A 24414-nucleotide genomic window follows, 5' to 3' on the forward strand; every position below is an offset into this window, starting at 1 on the left:
CGGGGTTTCTTCTAGCAGCTTTCTGACTACACCTCGATCTCCAATTCGCAACCTCAGCCAAAAACCCACCAAGCCAAGCTGCTTTATCCCCTTCCTCAACGCGACAACAACCCTTACAACGTGGCAAACTAGCAAAAAGCTCGTTTAGCTGCGCCTATTAGAGGCGCAATCAACCGCCATGGTATGCTCAATCTCCTCCCCTCGACCAGCCGAAACTAACGACCGATTCGCGCATCATGGCAGCTTCCCCTCGGATTGCTCAATGCCGCTCAGGGCCACCCCATGCTGGTCGAGCTGAAGAATGGAGAGACGCTCAACGGACACCTGGTCATGTGCGATACGTGGATGAACCTCACCCTCAAAGAAGTCGTGCAGACAAGCCCTGTACGCTCACCAATGCCCTCCCTCAACGAAGTAACGAGGCGTCTTTTTCCTAACGAATAGTATAACAGGAAGGAGATAAATTCATGCGTCTGCCAGAAGTCTACGTCAAGGGAAATAACGTACGCTGATACCATCCAACCTCATTTGCCCGGAAACACACCCAGCAAGCTTAGCTAACGCCTCTTGCATCACAGATCAAGTACCTTCGTGTTCCCGACGAGATCATCGACCAAGTCACCGAGCAGCAGAAGAACCAGCAAGGCGGCGGATTCCGTGGCGGTCGCGGCGGCCACCAGTCAAGAGGCGATCACGGCGGTCACGGCGGCCGTGGGGGCGGCGACAGAGGGCGAGGCCGTGGAGGCAGAGGTCGCGGCAGGGGACGTGGGCAGTAAGAAGGGAAGAAAGTGCGACGATAATGGATGAAACAAATAACCACGATGATATGCATAGAATATTGAAGAAGAAGGAAAGGGGGAGGGTTCTAGGGGAATGCTACGGTCGTGACAATGGTATTATCAACGGATGTCACCTGGACAAGATAAGAAAGAAAAGGGATGAGCTCTTCAAATAATGGAGGTGGCCGCGGCTGCGACGAAAAGAGATCCTCCCAAGACAAAGACACCTAGGTACCTATCTTGTGCGGCTACCGTTCATCTACGAAAATCATTCGATACCCACTGGAAATTTTTGTTTTGGCTTTGGATATTAAAGCTCTGGTGGCCGCTATTGCTTCGGAGTACATAGACACACTTGGCGTCTTATGCCTGCCGCTGGCATGTTTAATCCGATATGCATGAACGTTTATAGGATGGATATACGCGAAATCACAATTACTGAAAAAATATATATAGAAAAAAATATTGATTGGCCTTCAATTAGGGCCATCTAACTAAAACATCCTGATGAAACTCGTGCTTCAAAAAGATTTAATAAATTTGTTCTCATCGTCATAGGTCGTCATCAGTCCCATGGTACACATAAAAATCCCAAGTCATTAAGCCTCCTGCTTTGCGACAACGCCGCTCTCATTTTAAACCTATTCACACCCCATTCTAACATGATATATAACCCAACGCATCATCCATGTGTCCCTTAGAAGTGAGCCACAGCCACGGCAACAGCCTGCTTGTCAGCATGTGAGATGGAGACGGAAACCTCCTTCACGCCAGCCTGTTTGGCAGCAGCAGCTGCATCGCCATGAAGCTATTTCAAAACATGTTAGCAATCTGCATCCAAATAATTCTTTCGCTCAACATGTTTCATAGGTAGTGTCAACTTACAGTAACAGTAGGGGCGCCAGAGTCATCCTTGAGGATCTCAATATCCTTCAGGGCAGCGCCGGCTCCCTTGCTGGCGACGCCAAGAGACTTGAAGACTGCCTCCTTGGCGCTCCATCGGCCAGCGAAAGAGCTCTGGGGGCTAGCAGAACTCTTGCAGTAAGCAATCTCCTGGCTAGTGAAGTTGCGCTCGATAAAAGTGTCATTCTCAATGTTGATGGCAGAGATATCCTCGACATCTACGCCAACGTTGCTGCTCTTGCTTGTCACCTTGTGAGCGAGCGCCTCAATGATCTGCTGTGTCTCCTTGACAGTGACAGCAGGGACAACCTTTTCGGACGCCTTCATGAAGTTGTCGGCATACTTGAGCTCCTTGGTCTTCTTGTCTTCGGTGACACGAGCATCAGGGTTCATCAGAACCTCGCTGAGCTGCTCATCGGTGTAAGGAGCGTGAGCCTTGGGAACGAACAGAGTGTTGCTGATCATGCCGTTGTGGAAGAAACGGTAAGCCTTCTTCTGTCGGGCCTCAACCTTGGCGCAGTACTGCTGGTATGTCTTTTCGTCGAGAACGGCAAACAAGTATCTGGGGTGGACACCGACTGCCTGGGCTCCCTTCTGTCCGAAACCGAACGAGGTGAGAGAGAAAGCCTTGACTCCATCAGTCTGGATGCTACGGCTGGGGTAAACAATCAGATCGTAGTCCTCCATGATGGGGTCGATGTTGTCGGCATTTCTGTTACCAGGGACCAGACCCGTGCTCAGGATTTGCAGACCACCGTTCAACATCCAAGCACCGGCAGCACCCTTGGGGTGACCTGTCAGGAACTTCTGGAAGACACCCAGGACGGCGTTACCCTTGCTTCGGCCAAGGTGACGCAGCTGCTGGCAAACGGCAGAGGACTCGTTCTTGTCGTTGGCACCGGTGGATGTACCGTGGAAAGAGGCAACCCTCAGGTCGTCAATGGTAAGGCCCCATGTTGCAAGAGCACCACGGAGGGGAGCAATGGAGGGATCGCTCTTCCAGAAGTTGTTGCCCATGCTTCGGAGGAGCTCCTTTTCTTGTCTCTCGGCCTCCCTCCGGATGTGTGCGACGCGATCCTGAGCATACTCCTTCTCGTCAAAGACACCACCCTGAGCCTTCATAGCATCGATTTCATCGTGCAAGAACTCCAGCTCAGACTCTTCCCACTGCTTAATCGTCTTCTTGCGGCGCTCAATCTGTCGGCGACGGTAGTTGATGTCAAGCAGTGGTGAAGGATACTTGCCAGCGTGCTCACGCGCAGACGTGAGAACACCCTTGCCAGGAGCAGGGACGGAACGTCCGATCTTGTCAGAGGCAGTGGTGGTGTAAGCAAGGATACCGTGGATAGGGACTCCCATATCCAAAGCAAGCCTGGCTGTCATGATGACCTGGACACCACATCCCTGAGACTCCATAAAGCCGTTTCGGGTCGTGGTCGTAGGACGTGACATTTCGCCAGGAGTACGGCCATGGGCAAACTCATCTACTGAGTTGCTGGTGGCCTTCATGTTGGCGAACTCGTAAGAGCCCTCCTCACCAAAGTCGTCGAGACCACCAACAAGACAGATGCGAGCCTTGCCTTCCAGAATGGTCTCCACACCTATGTCGACAGACTCAATAGCGGTGGCACAAGCTCCGACCGGGGTCTTGATAGGTCCAGACGAAGAGAGCAGCAACATGTTCACCCAAGCAGGCATAGTGTTGATGAAGGATTCCTGCAGGATATCGTTCTGAAGAGGCTTGTCTTGGAATCTGGCCTTGTGCATGCCACGCAGGGCCGTAGCACCACCCATACCAGAGCCGACAATGTTACCAACTTCAGAGACGTGGACGTACTTGTAGAACTCGTATGGATCGGTAATACCAGAGGACAAGAGAGCCTCAGCAGTTGACACGAGAAGGAACAAGGTGACAGGGTCCACTTGGCTGACAATATCGTCGGGGATACCATATCGCTTGGGGTCCCAGCCAGTTGGGATCTGGCCAGCGACGAGTCTGTCGAAGCGCAGAGCCTTGGGGATCCAGAGCGAGGCGCCCTTCTTCACTCGCACAGTGAACTCTCCAGACTCGGGGATCTCGAAAATCTCCACCTTGTCACCGTGTTCTCGTCGGAACTCTTCAGCAGTCTCCTTGGAGGCCTCGAATGGCTCAAGGTCCTCTTCAATGACAACCTCGTGAAGCAGCTGCTTCTTGTTGGGGTCATATCCATTGAACAGCTCAGGCTCAATCAGACGGATACCGGCGTGGTCCAGAATGAACTTCTCGTACTTCTGCTTGACGTCCTTGTCGTCGACGGGTTCACCAGTCTTAGCGTCAACCCAGCCAGCGTAAGGCTTGCCCTTGAGAGGACCATTGTGGTTCTTGATGAGACCCATGATCCAGGCCATTTCAATGCAACCTTCGAGAGAGAATTCGCCATGAGCCTCCATCTCCCATCGGGTTCGAGAGTTACCCCAGGGACCGACTTCTGCGAAACCAGTGACGACGACTACCTTCTCCAGGTCGACCATGCCCTTGAGCTGGTCATTAAGAGGGGCGACCTCGGTCTTCCAGTCGGGCAGATGAGGGAAGTCAAACTTGATGTTGGCACGAGGCTCGATGGTCTTCTTCTTGTAAAGAACCTCAGAGTCGGCTCCGTTGACAATAGTGTTCTCGATAGCGCTCTCCTTAGAAACGATTCTACGGATTTCACTGGTCTCCATGATATCCTTGCGAAGCTTGGTCATGGCCTCGTTCAGGTTGGGGATGAATTGCAAACCACCGTTCAAGTCGGCAAAGACGGGCTCTGACTGGCAGAGATCGACAATGGTAGCGGACATCAGACCCAGCAGGTTGAAAGCCATCTCTTGCTGAGAGAAAGTTCGGACACCAAACGCCTCAACACCCTCAGCGACAATGTTGTTGCCAGACATGAGACCAGTACCGCGAGTCCATCCGATAACAGCACCGCAAATTGTGAGGTAGTGGCCCCAGTCCTCAGAGTGCCATCGGTTGAAGAGAGTCTCAAGAGCCAGCTTGGATTCGGAGTAGAGACCATCATTACCAAAGGTACCGTGGTTGGGAGACAGGGGAAGGACAACCTGAGCGGGACGAGTTTCGAAGCCACGCTCAGCCTTTTGAGCCTTGACGTAACCGAGCATGCGGATCAAGTTGGTCAGCATAATACGGTGGGCCAGCTCAGACTTGGAGTCGATGCTATCAATCTGTCGGCCATTCTCAGGGATGGCAGCGAAAGGAACGATGTAGTCGAGATCCCAGCCAAGACCAGTCTTAGCGTCGTAGATGTAATTGACGAGAGCTTCGACGTCCTGCTTGCTTCCCTGGTTGAAGGGGACAACAACGATTTGAGATCCACGAGAGCCAAAACGGGTGTACATGGCCTGATAGTACTCAGTCACCTCTCGGGAGAATCGACTGGTAGTGACCACGACCTTGGCACCTCCGCTGACGAGGCCCTGCAGGACCTCGGCACCAATGGATCCGGCACCAGCACCAGTCATCAAAACATACTTGTCCTGGAACGTGACGCCGTCCTTGGCAGCCTGCTCGAGAGAGTTGAGGTAGACAGCAGTGAGCTTCTTGCTGTAGTCCCAGCCGTGAAGTGTCTTTCTCTTGAGATGGAGGAAGGGAATGGTCTCGACCCTGCCCTTGTTCAGGCTGCTGCCCTTCAGGCCCGACTTTCGGCCCTTGCCGTTCTCCTTGAGAATTTGGCTCTCGTTCATGGCCAGGGAGCGCAAAACATCACCGTACAAGCTCTTGATTTCGAGCTGAGAGGTCTTGGACATCTTGTGCTGCTGCTTGATCAACTTGTAGATACGCTGCAGGTCGTTCTGAACCTTGGTGCGGTTGCCATACTCGGAGATCTTTCCGCCCTCGGCCATCTGCTGAACGTAGTGCTCGAGTTTTCTGCAGCTGGTGCGAGGAACTTCCTCGTAGTTGAGGTTGCCACGGGCATCGACGGTGGTGCGAGGACCAGTGGGAACGGCAACGTCCTTGTAGACAGGAGACAGCTCCAGGACTTCCTTGCAGTTCTCAATGAGCTGCTGGCCAAGTTCTTTGGCGAGCTGGTAGGTTTCACCGCGCTCAGTAGGGCAGTTATCGATGTGGTACTGCATGAACTCGAGAAGCTTGGGGTTTGACTTGTTCATGATGCGGATGCACTGGCTGACAATTTCACGGTCGACAGTCTGCAGTCTACCGAAAATAATGTCATAGTACATGGTGAGCGCATCTTGACGGGCCCAGTTCCAGGACGAGTCGTAAGATCTCGCCTTCAATGGGCTAAAGACGGGCTCAATACCAGAGGCATAGAAGTCGCCGTGCTCTGCGGTCCACAGATCGAGTTGGGCCTGCAGGACCTTTTCTGATTTTTGAGACTCAATGTGCGCCTTGTCGCCCGACCTGAGATCGATCTTGAGGTAACGGGCAAAGAGCTCAAGCTGTTGCTTGAACAGGGCTCGCTGGTCCTTGGTGAGGGCGTCAATGGCAGCGGGATCCATCATCATGCCTCCCGAGCCGCCTTCGGAGCCACCAGAAGCAGCCGCAGACGTCAGGCTAATACCGGCACTGGCGGCATATTTCTGGACAACTCCGTCAAGGAAGCCCTTAGCCTCGCCTTCGTTGCCTAGACGGGCAGCAGGCTCCATGGTCAAAGCCAGCAGCAGTGCTCCGTCTTGTCTACCAGAACCAAGGCCCCATCTTGTTTCCAGGTATTTTCTTGCTACTGTGATGTTGAAACCACCAGGCATCTTCGAGGAGATTAATCTGGCGATGAGTGACTGTGTGTGCTTGCCCAGGTTGCCGTCGAAAGTGGCCTGCATGGAAACGCTGAGCTCGTCGAGAGGGGTATCTTCGGGCTTCTCAGGCGTTGAGCCGAATTCTTTTCCAAGATCACCGAGAATCTCATTCTGAAGAGTAGATTTGCCTATGCATTGTTAGAATTGGTTACCAAGACAGACTGGCTTCGTGTACGAAGAATGGGGAATGAAAGAGGGGTTGACTAACCTCCAACCAGATCCTTGATGGCCTTGCTCAAAGGCACATCACTAAGAGACTTCTTGAGCTTTTGTGCAACAATGGTGTGTACAATTTCGACAGCCTGCACTGGCTGATCAGGAACCTGGGCTGCAGGTCCTGAGGAGGGAGCCGGAGCAGCAGCAGCAGCCGGAGCAGCAGCCGCGGGGGCGCCCGCAGCAGGCTGGCTGGGGGCATCTGATGAGCTGGCCGCAGCGGGCTCGGGCTCTTCTTCAATGGGGTCGACATCGTAGTAAATCTCCTTGGCGTCTTTGTTATAGCAGAGAATCTGTCGCTGAACAGACTTGGCAGCGTCGTAGGCTTCGTATTTGGACGCCAATGTGCGCTTAGCCATCACTCCGAGGGTATCTGCGGGACCGACTTCGACGATGCGCTCGGCCGTCTTCTCTGCCAGGAACACATCCTGAGTCTCAATCCACCTGACGGGAGAGGCGAACTGGTATGCTAGAAGCTCAACGAGGAGCGTGTGGGCGAGCTCTTGCTCAACTTCAGGACGCATGGTGGCGGTGGTGCGTCGTGAGGGCGTATTAATAAGAAGAATGAGGGGGGGGTTGTTCGGGGTCGAGAATCAGACCGCAGGTGATGTGGATTGCGGTTCTCAAACGCCTTCCCGGGAGACGTTTATGGTGTTTTGTGTTGCTTGGGCTTGTCGACCAAGTCTTGGTGTTCTGAACCGACTCTCCGTACCTTGGAGGGGCTACAGGGAGGAGAGAAGGGCTTTGCAGAGGGCAAAGAGGATAGATAGGGAGACGGGAAGAAAGCGGGATGTTAAGATTATGATTAGAGGCGGACTCAAAGACTTCCCCGCCGACTGAGGTGCGAGAAAAGCTGGATTTGACCAAGGGCAATGCGAGGCACGACTTATTCCAATTCCCCCGGCGATGGTTGGACGGATAGAAGGAAGCGAGCCTCGATTGTTGAATCACGACCCACCGTCAGTGGACGACGACGAAAAAAAGATTGGGGGGGGAATAGGGCGGCGGTACTTGGGTACAAGGCAGTTACATCGAGTCTCACACGCCACGCGGTTGCTGCAGGTGGCTCTGGCCTGCTCTTGCTGCCTTTGGCTTCTCAACCACATTCATGCGCTAGACCCCAGGGGGCTTAAGCCGCTGGAGCCGGCTTTGGGTGCCGTGGCGCGGGTCCAGCATGAAGCCACTTCTGCGGCGAGCAGAGAATATTGCTCAGCTTAGCCCTCGGCGGGGTCTTTTCGCGGCGGCGGGCGCCTGGAGTACTCTGTCTGTATCTCATACATGCCAGTGAGAATGGCAGCGCTCAATTGTTGCGAGACAAGCAATGGCGTGCAGTGATTACGTGCAAAAGAGGGAGCATGCTGGGGGTGGTGAATTCCGACCGCTGAGTCGGGTTTCAGGGTCCTGATAAGAATTTTCCATATCGATACGACCCGGCTGTCCCTTGAACGGCTTGGCTGCTAAGATAAGGCCAAAAAAAGTTTGTTGCACCCCGCCACTCGCAAATGGTTGTTTCGATGGGAAGGGGGGGCAATGCGCGAAAGTACAGGTACCGCTACTAGGGAAGCACGTCCCCTACAATGAACACATCCATCCGCAGCCTCCAGAGCAACCGTCGTTTATCGCTGGTCTGTCTTAAACACCGCATGATGGAATCATGTAGTAGTTCTACGTGTCAAAATGTGTATCTTTGACAAATTCTAAGGGGCTGAGCCGACCAATTGGATCTTGGCTGGTGTTTGACTGTGGATTAAGACTCATAAAGCGTCCCCAACTGGAGGGGCATTTCGAAGCATATTTCGTAGACACATAGCTAGGCTTCTGACCATTGCATTGTGTTCCATGCTTGTTTTGTCTGCCATCCATGACATGGCGATTGCCAATGGCCGCTTGCGGGCCGGCGGGCTCTATCAACGTCCGCCAATGATTCCATGAAATCTCGTAGATACGTGTAAGACGTTGGATGTCCGAAAGGAGCCGGATGAAAGCTGGGGATTACTAAAGGAAGCTCCAAAATGTTGAAGCCCCAAAGCAATTATGAAGGATTATCAAATGTCTCCGGGCTTGGTATACTTGGATTGATGCTGGGACGAGCTGGTTTGTTTACTTGGTTTGTTTACCTTTTGGTTTACTGATCTTGTTTGGTTTACTGATCTCCCACCGGCCTCAGCCGTCGAAGACGGCAGTTGAAGCAGCCTTCATTGCTTGTATACTCGGTAGGTAGGGTCAAGGTTTGCGTCATATCCCACTGTAAGCCGATATATTGTATTCTGAATCGAAGGTGGATAGTTGGCTATCAATTGAGTTTTCTCAGCCCTGTGGTAAAAGAAACAACCGGTATGGCGTCTACTAACTCTGCCATTCAGTACCTATCTCTACTAAGATGGGCAATTCACTACGTCGCTTGCATGCACCTCAGCCTGAAGATTCTCTCTATGGTTCTTCTCTCTCCAATTATCTGCGCCTCATTAGCCAGCCACTTATGCATGAAAAAAGAGGTTGCGTTGCATCGAGATAGATCCTCTCTGCATGATAGCATGCTCAACGCTCTACAGGCAGGCTGCAGTATCACTCCCTTCAAAATAATGGGGTTGCTTGTACCGGTACTTATCGCTGTTCATGGTGGGGTTTGGTCGTTGCTCTGGGGCAAGGGGAAATTCTGGACTTATCCCCAACAGAACTAAATTTTTTGGCGCGCGTGTTGCAAAAAGTAAAGCTCCCTCCACGAGATCGCGGCGTAGGGTCCAATGTACATGCGCTGTACATCGCTATCCTGGCCATTGGCAGCGACTGTGATTTTTCATTAGCGCCGCCGCGACTTGGACGTTGAGCGGCATCTGGACCCTAAATCCCGGCTTCACCTCCCCCTCCTCTCGTCCGGCTCCCTCTTTTCCTAATAGTGGCCGCACTGCTCTTCTTCCCTTCTTCATTCAACTTCATCCTGCTTCGTTGGTGTGATTGTGCCTTGCTGCTCTCACGTCTCCAAGCTTGCCCGCCCTGTTCTTTTTGCCAACCATCTGTAAGACTTCGCTTCTTCAGGCAACCATTTTCTTCTATTGTTTGGGCTGGGCTTTGCGCGCCTTTCAAAGTCAAAAAAAGCTTCGATTTGGTCTCCAATTTGGCAAACCAGACAAAGACATACGAGTGACATCCTGTCTTTGGCTTAATAGTTCTTAATTGCATTAGGTATGCCATCCACTGAAACCGCCATCATGTGAAGGAGAGAGAGAAAAAGAATCCCACTGACCAAAGTACCCCGCAGACTCAATCTTCCTTATACCCTCCTCACACCGCCACCATGTACGGGACTGCGACTGGCCCTCAGACGGGCATCTCTACTCCTCGATCTAGCGCTTCACTGCGACCTCTGACTCTGTCCCACGGCTCTCTCGAAACCTCCTTTCTCGTCCCGACCAACCTCCACTTCCACGCTTCTGAATTGAAAGATCGGTTTGTTGTCAACCTACCTCCAGCAACCGACGAGCTCGCTCAAGATGATGAGCCTTCATCCATACCCGAGCTGGTTGCCAGATATCTGGGCTTTATTGCCGCCGACGTAGAGGAGGGAGAGGATGATTCGCAGGGCTCCTATGAGGAGGTCCTCAAGCTCATTCTTAACGAGTTCGAGCGGGCTTTCCTGCAAGGCAATGAGGTCCACGTTCTGGCAGCAACCCTGCCCGGCATTGAGTCGAAAAAGCTCGAGGTGATTCGATGCTACTATAATGCTCGGGCCGTCTCAAACCGGACCATCAAGCCTCACGAGTCTGCCCTTCTGAGAGCTGCTGACGACAACTCAGCCAAGATCTACACCATCTTTGGCGGCCAGGGTAACATTGAGGAGTACTTTGACGAGCTTCGCCAGATCTCCAAGACATACTCAAGCTTTGTTGGAGAGCTCATTGCGAATGCTGCCGAGCTTCTGCAGACTCTTTCCAGCCACCCTAGCGCGGAGAAGATGTTCCCCAAGGGCCTGGACATTTTGACGTGGCTTCACAGGCCAGAGGCCACTCCAGATGTCGACTATCTGATTACCGCACCCGTCAGTTTCCCTTTGATTGGACTGGTTCAGATGGCACACTACGAGGTTACTTGCAAGGTTTTGGGCATTCACCCTGGTCTCCTCAGAGAGCGAATCAGTGGAACCACTGGTCACTCCCAAGGTATTGTCATGGCAGCTGCCACGGCCGCGGCCGACTCTTGGGACTCGTGGCGCGAAATCACCACCTCTATTCTGACCGTCCTGTTCTGGATTGGTACACGAAGCCAGCAGGCCTTCCCTACTACATCCATGACTCCGACAATGCTTCGAGAGTCTCAGGAGCACGGTGAAGGTCTTCCTACACCAATGCTGAGCATCCGTGACCTGTCCCAGGAGGAAGTTCAAAGGCACATTGACGCCACAAATCAATACCTTCCTCCTCACCGTCACATTGGCGTTTCTCTCATCAACAGCCCTCGCAACCTCGTTGTCACTGGTCCTCCTACCTCGCTGTACGGTTTGAACTCTCAACTCCGCAAGGTGAAGGCCCCGACCGGTCTGGATCAGACCCGAGTCCCTCACACTGAGCGAAAGGTCCGATTCTCCAACAGATTCCTTCCCATTACCGCTCCTTTCCACAGCAAGTACCTGGAAGACGCCACTGTCCTCATTGATGAAGACCTCAAGGACATCAGCATTGACTCCAGCGCTCTGGGAATTCCTGTTTACGACACAAACACTGGCAAGGACCTTCGTGCTGAAGCCAATGGCAACATCGTGCCGGCTTTGGTCCGACTCATCACCCGGGATCCCGTTAACTGGGAGAAGGCGACGGTCTTCCCCCAGGCCAGCCACATCCTTGATTTTGGCCCAGGCGGAATCTCCGGCCTTGGAGCCCTGACGAGCCGAAACAAGGAGGGAACTGGTATCCGCGTCATCCTTGCTGGTACCATTGAGGGCACCATGGGCGAGCTCGGATACAAGCCTGAGATCTTTGATAGAGATGAGGAAAACGCCGTCAAGTTTGCCATTGATTGGGTCAAGGAGCATGGCCCACGCTTGATCAAGACAGCGAGCGGCAGAAAGTATGTGGACACCAAGATGAGCCGTCTTCTTGGCATCCCTCCGATCATGGTCGCTGGTATGACCCCTGCAACTGTCCCGTGGGACTTTGTTGCGGCTACCATGAACGCTGGATACCACATTGAGCTTGCTGGCGGCGGCTACTTCAACGCCAAGAACATGACTGCGGCACTGGAGAAGATCGAAAAGGCCATTCCCGCTGGCCGCGGTATCACAGTCAACCTCATCTACGTCAACCCTCGCGCCATGGGCTGGCAAATCCCCCTGCTTGGCCGACTCCGTGCTGATGGTGTGCCGATCGAAGGTTTGACCATTGGTGCCGGTGTGCCCTCGATTGAGGTCGCCCAGGAGTACATTGAGACTTTGGGACTGAAGCACATTGCCTTCAAGCCTGGCTCAGTTGAAGCCATCCAAGCCGTCATCAACATTGCCAAGGCCAACCCCACCTTCCCTGTCATCATGCAGTGGACTGGTGGCCGTGGCGGTGGTCATCACTCTTTTGAAGATTTCCACCAGCCTATCCTTCAGATGTATGGCCGCATCCGCAGACAGGAGAACATCATCCTGGTTGCAGGCAGTGGCTTCGGTGGTGCTGATGATACTTACCCATACATCACCGGTGACTGGGCTAAGAAGTACGGATACCCCCCCCATGCCCTTTGACGGCTGCCTGTTTGGTAGCCGTATGATGGTAGCCAAGGAGGCGCACACCAGCAAGAACGCCAAGCAGGCCATTATCGACGCTCCTGGTCTCGATGATGGACAGTGGGAAATGACCTACAAGGGCCCTGCCGGTGGCGTCATCACTGTGCGCTCGGAAATGGGCGAGCCAATTCACAAGCTGGCCACTCGCGGTGTCAAGTTCTGGGCTGAGATGGACCAGAAGATTTTCAACATCCCCAAGGAGAAGAGAGTTGCCGAGCTCAAGAAGAACCGAGACCACATCATCAAGAAGCTGAATGATGACTTCCAGAAGGTCTGGTTTGGTTGCAACAAGGATGGCAAGGCCGTGGACCTCGAGGACATGACCTACGCAGAGGTTGTCCGACGCCTGGTTGAGCTGCTCTACGTCAAGCACCAATCTCGATGGATTGACGCGTCCTATACTAGACTCACTGGTGATTTCATCCACCGAGTCGAGGAGCGATTCACCACAAAGGCCGGCCAGCCTTCTCTCCTCCAAAGCTACGCTGACCTTGAGGAGCCTTTCAGCACTGTGGACCGCATCCTCGCCAGCTATCCCGAAGCCGAGCACCAGATCATCAACGCACAGGATGTTCAGTACTTTTTGATTCTGTGCCTGCGCCCCGGCCAGAAGCCTGTCACTTTCATTCCTGCTCTTGACGAGAACTTTGAGTTTTACTTCAAGAAGGACTCTCTGTGGCAGTCGGAAGACCTTGACGCAGTCATTGGCCAGGACGTCGGCCGAACCTGTATTCTTCAGGGCCCTACCGCCGCCAAGTTCTCTACTGTCATTGATGAGCCAATCAAGGACATTCTGGACAACATCCACAATGCTCACATTGCGGCGTTGACCAAGGATCTGTACGACGACGACGAGGCTTTAATCCCCGCCACCGAATACTTTGGTGGCAAGCTTGTCGATGCAGAGATCCCTCTCGACGTCGAAGGCCTTACTGTCAGCTATGACACTCACAAGAACACCTACCGTCTCTCTTCATCTCCCGCCAGCGCCATGCCTTCTCTCGACTCCTGGCTGTCACTGCTTGCGGGACCTAACCGCAACTGGAGACACGCTCTTCTCATGTCGGATGTTGTTGTTCAAGGCCAGAAGTTCCAAACCAACCCCATCCGCCGCATCTTTGCCCCTGTCCGAGGCCTTTACGTCGAGATTCAGTACCCTAACGACCCCTCCAAGACTACCATTGTCGTCAAGGAGCAGCCGAGACACAACCAGTATGTGGATGTGGTTGAGGTCAAGCTGAATGGCGAGAAGGAGATCCTCGTCAACATGATTAAGGAGACTACTGCTCTGGGAACTCCGGTTGCTATGCCTTTGAAATTCCTGTACCGCCCCGATGCTGGATATGCTCCCATCCATGAAGTCATGGAGGGCCGCAATGACCGCATCAAGGAGTTTTACTGGAAGGCATGGTTTGGCGAGGAGCCTCTGGATCTCGATGCCATGGTCACGAGCAAGTTTGACGGAGGCAGCACCACTATCACTGCTGAAGCCATCAATGACTTTGTTCACGCCGTCGGCAACACTGGCGAAGCCTTCGTTGACCGACCTGGCAAGATCATGTATGCGCCCATGGACTTTGCGATTGTGCTGGGATGGAAGGCCATCACTAAACCCATCTTCCCCCGCACCATTGACGGTGACTTGCTGAAGCTGGTGCACCTTTCCAACGGCTTCCGCATGATTCCTGGCGCTGAGCCCCTCAAGAAGGGCGATGAGGTCTCGACTACTGCACAAATCAACGCCGTCATCAACCAGGACTCTGGCAAGATGGTTGAGGTTTGCGGTACCATCAGCCGAGATGGCAAGCCCGTGATGGAAGTCACCTCTCAGTTCCTGTACCGCGGTACCTACACGGACTTTGAGAACACCTTCCAGCGCAAGGACGAGACACCAGTTCAGGTGCACCTGGCCACCACCAAGGACGTGGCTGTGCTGCGATCCAAGCAGTGGTTCACTCTCGACGAGATGCCCAACGAGATTGACCTGCTTGGCCAGACGCTGACATTCCGCCTGCAAAGCCTTGTGCGATTCAAGAACAACAGCGTCTTCAGCAGTGTGGAGACCCGTGGTCAGGTCCTGCTGGAGCTGCCTACCAAGGAGGTCATCCAGGTCGCCAGTGTCGATTACGAGGCTGGCGAGTCTCACGGCAACCCCGTCATTGACTACCTTGAGCGTAACGGTACCCCTCTGGACCAGCCGGTCAACTTTGAGAATGCCATTCCCCTGAGCGGCAGGACTCCTCTGCAGCTCCGCGCCCCTGCCTCCAACGAGACGTATGCCCGCGTGTCTGGCGATTATAACCCCATCCACGTGTCGCGCGTCTTCTCGGAGTATGCCAACCTTCCCGGCACCATCACCCACGGCATGTACAGCAGCGCTGCGGTCCGAAGCCTGGTCGAAACATGGGCTGCTGAGAACAACGTTGGCCGAGTCCGTAGCTTCCACGCTTCGCTGGTTGGCATGGTTCTTCCCAACGACTCCATCCAAGTCAAGCTGCAGCACGTGGGCATGGTGACTGGACGCAAGATTATCAAGCTCGAGGCCAGCAATGCCGAGACGGAGGAGAAGGTTCTTCTGGGCGAGGCCGAAGTTGAGCAGCCTGTGACCGCATATGTCTTTACTGGACAAGGTTCACAGGAACAAGGCATGGGTATGGATCTCTATGGCAGCAGCCCTGTGGCCAAGGACGTCTGGGACCGTGCTGACAAGTACCTGCTTGACAACTACGGCTTCTCCATCACCAACATTGTCAAGAACAACCCCAAGGAGCTCACTGTGCACTTTGGTGGCCCCAGGGGTAAGGCGATCCGCCAGAACTACATGGCCATGACTTTCGAGACGGTGGCTGCAGATGGCACCGTCAAGTCTGAGAGAATCTTCAAGGACATTGACGAGAAGACGACTTCCTACACTTACAGATCACCAACTGGCCTGCTGTCAGCCACTCAGTTTACTCAGCCCGCCTTGACCCTGATGGAAAAGGCCAGCTTCGAGGACATGAAGTCCAAGGGCCTCGTCCCCCGAGACAGCACCTTTGCCGGTCACTCTCTGGGAGAATACTCTGCCCTGGCTGCCCTGGCAGAGGTCATGCCCATTGAGAGTCTGGTGTCGGTCGTCTTCTACCGTGGTCTGACGATGCAGGTGGCCGTCGAGCGTGACGCCAGCGGTCGATCCAACTACTCCATGTGCGCCGTCAACCCCAGTCGCATCTCAAAGACATTCAACGAAGAGGCGCTTCAGTTTGTCGTTGACAAGATTGCGGAAGAGACTGGCTGGCTGCTGGAGATTGTCAACTACAACATTGCCAACATGCAGTACGTGTGCGCCGGTGACTTGCGCGCTCTGGACACGCTCGGAGGAGTGACCAACTTCCTCAAGATGCAGAAGATTGACATTGAAGAGATGCGCAACAACATTGAGGAGGCCAAGGGCGCTCTGCAGAAGATTATCCGCGGATGCGCCGAGGCGACTCTCAAGAAGCCTCTGCCGCTGGAGCTGGAGCGTGGCTTTGCCACAATCCCTCTCCGAGGCATCGACGTGCCCTTCCACTCGACCTTTTTGCGATCTGGTGTCAAGCCTTTCCGATCCTTCTTGCTCAAGAAGATCCACAAGACCACCATTGACCCGTCCAAGCTGGTGGGCAAGTACATTCCCAACGTGACGGCCAAGCCGTTTGCGCTCACCAAGGAGTACTTTGAGGACGTGTACAAGCTGACCAACTCTCCCAAGATTGGCGCCATCTTGGCCAACTGGGAGAAGTACGTCCAGGATGAGGAGACGACTAGCAGCGAGAGTGGCGCCAGTGCCGACCATGAGGGTGCTGGTCTGGCTGCGTAAGGAATGAAAAGAAGATGAAGGTTGGGTGTGGCAGAATGGAGATGATGCACAAGACAAAAAAAAAACATTTTGCTAGGCGAGATGAGAGGCAATGAACGAAGCGCATTATGGGAAAGGGGTATTACTATGATATAAATTGGTGGACGGCACGGGACGCGATGAAGGCCAATAGAAGCCTGTGAATTATTTAATTGCTGATGAATTTGTCATGAAAATAGACGTATAATGCAATGGCTTTGATTTTCTAGTTTGCCTTTTTGCCTTTTGTGTAATGTTTGTGCCATTACGATTATCTACGTGTGCAAAGATGTGATTATTGATCTCCTCATCACCTGTCCCATTTTCTCCGTATGTGTGTGATTTGGAATAACGAGATATTGTTGAATAAACATATGAATAGCTTCTGCTAATACCAATGCCATGCCAATTCCTACGCATAATCTGACGAATTGATTGATAAACAAAATATGCTGCCCAAAATGCCGTCTATCGTGTATCACAGCTCAAAGCCCGCTGACTAACTAAAAGAGCCCAAGACAACGAGAAAAAGCGGTGCAAACCGTTGCCTCATCGGTCAGCGGCGACCGCCGAGCTTAGCCGCTTTTTGACAAACCGGTCCCTTGCATGATTACCAGGCACTTTTTGTTATCTGCTGGGTGGGCAAGATTTGGCGTTACCCCAAAGTCGGCAATATGGGGTTACCTCGAAATACCGGGGCTTTTCAGGGTGAGCTTGTCAGCTCTATTTAATAACCCAGCAGGAGCAGCGTCTCATTCTTTTATTTTCTTGAGCTGATGGGGTTCTTGAGCGATTGATTGAATAGGATAAAAACGGTGAGACTGGATATTCTTTGCCTGCTTGTTGACTGTTGGTGTTGTGCATATTCTCAATGTGGGCGTGTCTTGTTTGTGTGAGAGTGTTGCTGACGTTGTGGAACAGGTCGATAAACTGATAGATGTATGCTATATAAACGAGTACATATCGGGTGAAAAGGGAGAGAGAATCAGAAGCCTTGAAAACAAAAACAAAAAAAGAGTGAGATCAAGACTGGATAGATACGAATTGCCACACGCAAAAGAAAAGAGCAAATCATGTCACCGCAGAGAAAGTTGCTGCTGCTGGGCACGTTTGTGCACTCCAGGACGCAGCAGCATCTCGAGTTCCTCCACAACGCTGCAGTGGCGGTCGATGAGCAGGGCAAGATTGTTTCCATTGAGCGGGACGTGGCGGATGTGAGCGAGGCCAAGGAACGGCTATTCAAGCAGCTCGGCTGGAGTGAAGCAGAGGTGGATGTGACGGAGGCTGCCGAGGGGCAGTTTTTCTTCCCCGGCTTTGTGGGTGAGTTGAGAAGTGCCAAATCGATGATGATGACGATGACGATGATATTGACCGTACATGGCAGACACGCACATCCACGCCCCCCCAGTACGCCAACGCAGGCATCTTCGGCAAGTCCAGCCTCCTCGACTGGCTCGAGACATACACCTTCCCCCTCGAGGCCAGCCTCAGCGACCTGCCCAAGGCCCGCCGCGTCTACTCGCGCTGCGTCCGCCGCACGCTCTCCCACGGCACCACCACGGCCACCTACTACGCCACGCTCGACGTCGCCGCGACGAATCTGCTGGCCGACCTGTGCCTGTCGCTGGGCCAGCGCGCCTTTGTGGGCAGAGCCTGCATGGACGACCCGGAGATCAACCCGGAATACTACCGGGACGCCGACGCCGACGAGACGCTGCGGGCGACGCGGCAGACGGTTGACCATGTGCGCGGCATCGACCCGGGATTCGACCTTGTCTCACCCATCCTGACGCCTCGCTTCGCCCCGTCGTGCACGCGCGAGGCCATGGCCGGCCTGGCGCAGCTGCATCGCGAGACGGGCCTCCCGATCCAGACACACATCTCGGAGAACCTCGGCGAGATGCAGCTCGTGCGGCGCATGTTCCCCGAGGCGGACTCGTACGCCGCCGTCTACGACAAGTACGGCCTGCTGACGCCCAAGACGGTCCTCGCGCACGCAGTGCACATCTCCGACGCCGAAGCAAGCCTCATCGCCGCCAAGGGATCCAAAATCTCCCACTGCCCGTGCAGCAACACGTGCCTGACCAGCGGGCCGGCTCGCGTGCGCTGGATGTGGGACAAGGGCATCGACGTCGGCCTGGGCACGGACATGAGCGGCGGATACAGCCCTTCGATCCTCGAGGCGGCGAGGCAGGCCGCGCTGGTGAGCCGCCATGTGGCGATGGGCATCCACGTTCCTCAAGGTGATGACGCTGCTGCTGCCGAGAGGGAGAAGGAGAGGGTCAAGCTGACGGTGGAAGAGGTGCTGTACCTTGCCACAAGGGGAGGCGCCCGATGCGTGGGACTGCAAGACAAGATTGGAGGTTTCGAAATAGGCATGGAGTGGGACGCGCAGTTGGTGTCTCTAAGTCAAGTGAGTGACGATGGAGGCCTAGAAGAGCAAGACGACAACGATGGCTTCGTGGATGTGTTTGGGTGGGAGAGCTGGGACGACAGAATAGCCAAATGGCTGTACAACGGCGATGACCGGAACACGAAGAGAGTCTGGGTCAAGGGCCGGTTAGTTCATAGACGGAACTGAGGAATTGGGAATACATGTTATAGAGTTACAGCGGCTACTATTACGACACGAAGGAACACGTAATGACGACAATGATGGGCAAAAAACGGATAGATGGATTAGATAGAATGAAGATGGGAGAGGAATTTTTCACTAGGAACAATGCTATATTTCATTCCATAACACCATCTATCTGAGTAGAGTTGCGTAAGTTGTGCCAAAGGCGAGAGAAACAGGAAACAAAAGAGAAGAGTGATTAAAAAAAAAAGGCTATCAAGTTTGTTCCAAACATCAAAAACACCATATTCTTCTAAATCCCCGATACATACGTTTTTATGCTTGCTTAAAGAAAAGAAGAGAGAAAAAGGAAAGGAAAGGAAAAAAAAAAAAAAACAGCCCACAGAATAGATCCTTTGCTCTGCTCTCTTTTAGAACCATGGAGCCAAATAGTGTAATAACAAACAAAACAAAAAAACAACAAATTTCCCGTTCTTCTCCTTTTACCTCCCAAAAAAAGAAAGGAAAAAAAAATTAGAAAATAGAAAAGAATAAAACAAAAACCCCCCAAATCATTCTTCAAATAAAAGTCGCTCGCCTCAAAACATATAAGTTGGTGCTAATGTCGATTCGATTCTTCAAAACGCCTTCCTCCTCCTTTTTTTTTGTTGGTTGTTTTCCCACCAAGTTCCTTGTTTGCTTTACTCCCCATCATACTCATCATCGTCATCTTCCTTCATCTTCTTCACAGTCGACCGCTGAGAGGATTGCGACAGCTGGGATTCCTCATCCTTCTTCACTTCCGCCCGCCGCCTATTCCGGTCCGCCCTCTTCTTGGCCTCCTCTCTCTTCTTCACATCCGCAACCTCCATCTCAACCGTCTTGACCCGTCCGTCGATTTCCTTGACGAGCCGCGTCTTGACTCCCGCCGGCACGTTGTTCCAGTCTGCCGTGTTGCCGCCCAGCGCAAGCACCTTCATCCTAAACCAGGCACATTCGGCCGTCTTTTCATTGAGCAGCACCCGCGTGTTGTTGAGAGCTTCGAGGCGTGCCTGCCGCGACTTCTTGGCCGCCTGGTTGTTCCGCTGGCGGTCAATCTTCTGGTGCTCCGCCGCAATCGTGTTGTTGCGTGACTCGATTTCCAGGCGCTCGTGGTCGCTGATTCCTTCGGGGAACTTGTGGAATTCCGGGATAAACGGCTTGGGCGGTAAATCCTTGACTCTGGACGGGGGCAGCACCGGCGGGTTGCGCTCCTGGTAGTCGATTTCATATCGCAAGTCGTCTTTGCGGCGGCCGAGCTCGGCAGAGGCAAGGCCGTGAGGCATCGTCAACAGCATCTCGTCCAGCGAGCAGCTGCCCATGCGCAGTGCCGGGCTGGATGTCCAAGATCGGCTTGGATGTGCCCGCCCTGCGTCCTGGGCGTGGAACGGCACCGCCGCTTGCTGCTGAGCAGGCATCTGCGGCAGATGCTGGAACGGAATCTTGGGCGTGAACCCCGCTGATGTTGGCTGGGGAAAAGGAGAAGGAGGCCCAACATTCGCAGAGTTCACATCGGCAGTCATGGGCTGAGAAGCGGCTGTTCGGCGTCGTTTGGCCTGTCCTTCTACCGGCGAGGCAGGCAGACGCAACGAGCGTTTCCCAATCGACGACATCTGAAGCTTTTCCCTTCCTTTCTCCTCCTCTTCTGCAATGGAAGTGCGTACTGAAGATTCGGAGCAAGGAGAATGTGTTTGAAACGACTATCAAATCGTATGAGGACAGAGAGCCCCCATACAAGTGTTTGGCTAGGAGGCTTGTGGCAAAGAGCACCTATCAAGAGAACAAACGGTAAACACGTTAGCAAAGTCCAAAAACGCCAGAGTCGAGTAAATAAAAGTAACAGAAAGGATTTAAAGGAAACAAAAAAAAAAATGTTGGAGGAAGGGGAAAAAGGGAGATCTTAAGCTAGGGAGTAAAAATTCTTGCCCAATTTGGCTTCTTGTCTGTTCCTTTGCTCTGCTTCTATTTCTTCCTGCTCAAGGCAAAAAGAAAGAAGCGCAACAAACGATACAAGCTGTTTTTTTTTTTTCTCGTTTGAATGTAGAGTGAAGCAGCAGCAGAGCATTGCTTCTCTGCCGTATACAAAATAAATGGCCCGAGCACGAGAAATGAGTGCAGAAACCGTAAAAAAGCAAATGACCAAACATATCAGGTCACAATGGCACAAAGTGTGCCCCCCATGATATATATGTGTGTGCTCGATAAAAGGACGAAGATTTGCACAAGCAGCACCAAAAATATTTGGGCTATAAGCAGGAAAAGGAAAAAAAAAAAGAAGGAGAGGGGAGAGAGAGGAAGCAGTGCTTGACATTTTGAGGAAAAGAGATAGCAAGCAGCAAACGTACTTCTTGTTGGTTCCCACTTTCACGCTTCACTTTCTCCTCACATATATGCTGATGTTAGTCTCGGCTTCCTTACTCTAGTTTCTCTTTGCGTATAATTGATCTCTTTTGAACAAGGTGCAGACGTCTATCGGCAATAACAACAATATTATCAATCCACCAAACCGCAAAACACAGTAAAAAGAAGAATAAAACTCCCAGCTTTGGCGAAAAAAAAAGGGGCAAGTAAAGCTGGTAGCCTCCCAAAATCTTTGTGAATCAATGCAGGTTTTTTTTCTTTTTCTTCTCCAGCAATGTCCACCGAAAAAAAAAAAAACCTTCTCGTGCCCTTCTTCTCTCCTCGGCTCATAAACGGAGCACCTTTTTTCTTTTCCTTTCCTATTTTTACGCACCCTTTTTCATTATACTTGCTATTGTGTAATGAATACACCGAAATCGGCATGCTCTATGCTTCATGCATGCATGCGGTGAATCAACGCTTCTCTTTTTGACCGCCTCGTCTGCGTGACCGGAGGCATCAAGAGATCAGATCGCCGTGTATGCCTGCGTAAGAAGCGGTCCTCTATTGATCAATGAAGCGAGCAAACATGCAAGCAGACATGGGATGAACAGCAGGTCGGTGAGCCACCGACAGGCAGACACCATTGATTGCTGCCATTGTGATTTCCACCAGCCAGCAAACTTGCTCCCACATCTTCATCTTCACTCGCGGGCCTTCGCCTTTGTTTGCTTGATTATATACGTTTGCTTAAACATACAGCAATTTTGTATGAGTCCTCCTATTTGCACTGTAGCATATCTCTATTTGAACCGTAGTGGTCTATGCCACAAGCTAGGTTTACCCCCTAAAGTAGAGGATGCTATATACTCACACTAAATTATAGTGCAGCACACTAGCAGTTAATACTAATAATAAAAAATATTATAAAAAAAGTAAAAGAAGCTATTTAGGGAAATAAAGTAAGCCAATTTATTTAAATATAGCATTTCCTATAATTCTTTATTAAATATATATATATTTATAGGCCAGCTAGTTCATCTAGCTTATTAGGGGTCGCTAGCGCTAGCTAGGTTACTGGGATAACCTTTTTAACATCATTAGCAAGGGCAGCAGCAGCAATAGCTGTAAGTCAGCGTTGTTAAGAGCTTTGCGAGGCAGGGCGCAATTATAAAGCTATTAATAACTATAAGGAGGCATAGCTGCCTCTTCCTCTTCCTTGGCTGCTGGCGCAAGCGCGGCTTCATCCTTAGCCTTAAGGCAATAATAATAACAACAGGAGGGCGCCGCCGCCTTTTATTTTATACTAAGATAGGACTTTTTGCACAAAGGGATTTAAACAGCGCGTTAAGGCTTGCTAATAAGGTTAGCGTTAAGATGCCCTAGGCCTGGCCTATAACAAAGCCGGCTTCTGTAATAAAGCCAGCGCCTCTCCCTCTCCCTCTCCCTCTTCTTCTCCCTTGCCCTCTTTTTTATTATTAGCCCTAAGGCTTATTAGGATAAGTAATTTGCTATTTTTTAGAATTCTTAGTTAGCTATAAAGGTTCTAGATAGTATCTGGATTACATATTTAAAGAAAAGGCTCCTTAAGATCCTAGGAGGCAGGGTTAGTAGGATTTTTATAGAAATTAGCTAGGAATTATATTAAAGGCTTCTTTAGCTACTACCGCAGGTAAATATCTTCCTAATAAAGCGCCTCCTCTTCTTTTAACTTATAATAGATTATATAACTATAGGGGAGCTTATACTACTATATAAAGGTCTTTATGCAGGGCTTTAAGGACTTTAGCCTTAGATTATAGCATAAAGGGATTATAGCTATAGTAAGGTAATACTATTTAGTAAAAAGGTTAATAGCAGTATAAGAAATAGTTAGGGTAATATTACTAAGCTAGGGTTACCTAATAAAGCGCTGCTGCTATTACATCTGCATCCTAGCTATGTTTTAAATATAATCTTTTTTCTTTTAATTAATTATAAAGATAATTACTATATAAAGGTAAAAGAGATTACTTATATTAGATAAGAGATATAACTTAATATTCTTATGGGTAGTTTCTATAGGATTATTAATTCTCTAGCTAAAGTTATAATACTGCTTAATAAAGCAGGTAGCCTACTGCTTATAATAGGGCATATACTTTTTTAAAATATAATAAAAGATATGCCTTTAATTATAATATTTGTTTTTTAATAAATTCTAGGCCACCTAGAACCCTTCCTTATTATTAATATAAATAATATACTTTTAGTTAATAAATATATTCTTATAGGTTAGCTTTTTATTATTTAATTGCAAGGCTAGCGCTAGGCATTCTTCTTTAGCTTCTTATTATATAGTAGCCACTTAGGCAGTAAGGTTATTATTAGGCTTATTATTAGGCTTATTATTAAGCTTATTAAGCTCTTTATCTTTACCTATAACAAACTATACACTAGATAGTTAGTAATACAAGGGATTCCCAAGGGATAAACCTAGAGTTTAGTTCCGGGTTTATATTAGCAGAGCGGTTAGGAAACTTAATAGGTAATATAAGCAATAGTAAATAATATCACCAGATAGTAAAAGTATAAAGCATATTACAATCTTAATTCTATATTAATAACTAGCTATCTAAAACTATCTTTAAGTAAATATAAGAAATATATATATATCCTATTATTTACTAGTGTTTACTTTTCTAAAGTAAACATCCTCTATATTAGGAATTTATTCACTAGTATTCACTTCCTTAAAGTAAACACAATCCTAATTAGCTACACTAGCTAAAGGTTTCTCTATTATATATACCCTATAGGTTCATTTATTATAACTATAAGTTATTAGGTCATAATATAATACTCCCCTCCTATTAGTCTTATCCCTAAGGCCTAGCCTATTATTCATAAGTAAGCCTAAGCCCTTAGTTATATTAAGTAAGTAACTTCCTTTTATTATTATTATTATACCTAATTATATTAAAAAGTCAAAGGCACTATTAAAGTTGTATTCCACTGCTTATTATTATTCTTAACTAAACTTTATTTATTTATTTAGTTTTAAGGTAGTGCCTTATATATAGTACTTAAATAAGAAAATTCATTATATAATAATTAAAGGTATTAATAATTACACTTATTATTATAGCTTAGGTTATTCTTATAATAGTTCACAAGTCCTAATATC

At 50.6% G+C, this 24414-nt stretch overlaps 5 protein-coding genes across 5 annotated transcripts; 3 read left to right on the top strand and 2 right to left on the bottom strand.

Annotated features, from left to right (window-relative positions):
* The first annotated feature begins 54 nt into the window (after window positions 1-54).
* Window positions 55-1213, top strand: TrAtP1_001197 (uncharacterized protein). The gene is made up of 4 exons (XM_014086235.2): window positions 55-181; window positions 244-384; window positions 453-503; window positions 579-1213. Exons 1-4 carry the CDS (start codon window positions 179-181, stop codon window positions 774-776), a joined length of 393 nt encoding a protein of 130 aa, XP_013941710.1. The 5' UTR covers window positions 55-178; the 3' UTR covers window positions 777-1213.
* TrAtP1_001198 (uncharacterized protein) lies at window positions 1214-7723 on the bottom strand. The gene is made up of 3 exons (XM_014086234.2): window positions 6688-7723; window positions 1665-6607; window positions 1214-1587 (listed from the first exon to the last, which is right to left on the bottom strand). Exons 1-3 carry the CDS (start codon window positions 7214-7216, stop codon window positions 1477-1479), a joined length of 5583 nt encoding a protein of 1860 aa, XP_013941709.2. The 5' UTR covers window positions 7217-7723; the 3' UTR covers window positions 1214-1476.
* A 1708-nt stretch (window positions 7724-9431) lies between these two features.
* Window positions 9432-16542, top strand: TrAtP1_001199 (uncharacterized protein). The gene is made up of 2 exons (XM_014086232.2): window positions 9432-9875; window positions 9952-16542. The coding sequence occupies exon 2, from the start codon at window positions 12284-12286 to the stop codon at window positions 16292-16294; it is 4011 nt and encodes a 1336-aa protein (XP_013941707.2). The 5' UTR covers window positions 9432-9875; window positions 9952-12283; the 3' UTR covers window positions 16295-16542.
* Window positions 16543-16988: 446 nt separating this feature from the next.
* On the top strand, window positions 16989-19062 carry TrAtP1_001200 (uncharacterized protein). Its single transcript, XM_014086231.2, has 2 exons — window positions 16989-17632; window positions 17697-19062. Exon 2 carries the CDS (start codon window positions 17970-17972, stop codon window positions 18891-18893), a length of 924 nt encoding a protein of 307 aa, XP_013941706.2. The 5' UTR covers window positions 16989-17632; window positions 17697-17969; the 3' UTR covers window positions 18894-19062.
* Window positions 18992-20521, bottom strand: TrAtP1_001201 (uncharacterized protein; the record flags this gene model as incomplete). The annotated part of the gene is made up of 2 exons (XM_014085054.2): window positions 18992-19061; window positions 19575-20521. The coding sequence occupies 2 exons, from the start codon at window positions 20519-20521 to the stop codon at window positions 18992-18994; spliced, it is 1017 nt and encodes a 338-aa protein (XP_013940529.2).
* Window positions 20522-24414: the final 3893 nt, after the last annotated feature.

Source organism: Trichoderma atroviride, chromosome 1 (genome assembly GCF_020647795.1).
Source record: "Trichoderma atroviride chromosome 1, complete sequence".
Lineage (NCBI taxonomy): Eukaryota > Fungi > Ascomycota > Sordariomycetes > Hypocreales > Hypocreaceae > Trichoderma > Trichoderma atroviride.

Coding starts and splice junctions, on each gene's coding strand:
- TrAtP1_001197 (XM_014086235.2), top strand. Junction 385..452: donor AAGTCGTGCAGACAAGCCCT/GTACGCTCACCA, acceptor ATAGTATAACAG/GAAGGAGATAAATTCATGCG. Junction 504..578: donor TCTACGTCAAGGGAAATAAC/GTACGCTGATAC, acceptor CTTGCATCACAG/ATCAAGTACCTTCGTGTTCC.
- TrAtP1_001198 (XM_014086234.2), bottom strand. CDS start 7,216: ATGCGTCCTGAAGTTGAGCAAGAGCTCGCCCACACGCTCCTCGTTGAG. Junction 6,608..6,687: donor CATCAAGGATCTGGTTGGAG/GTTAGTCAACCC, acceptor AACAATGCATAG/GCAAATCTACTCTTCAGAAT. Junction 1,588..1,664: donor CTGGCGCCCCTACTGTTACT/GTAAGTTGACAC, acceptor GTTTTGAAATAG/CTTCATGGCGATGCAGCTGC.
- TrAtP1_001199 (XM_014086232.2), top strand. CDS start 12,284: ATGGCCGCATCCGCAGACAGGAGAACATCATCCTGGTTGCAGGCAGTG.
- TrAtP1_001200 (XM_014086231.2), top strand. CDS start 17,970: ATGGACGACCCGGAGATCAACCCGGAATACTACCGGGACGCCGACGCC.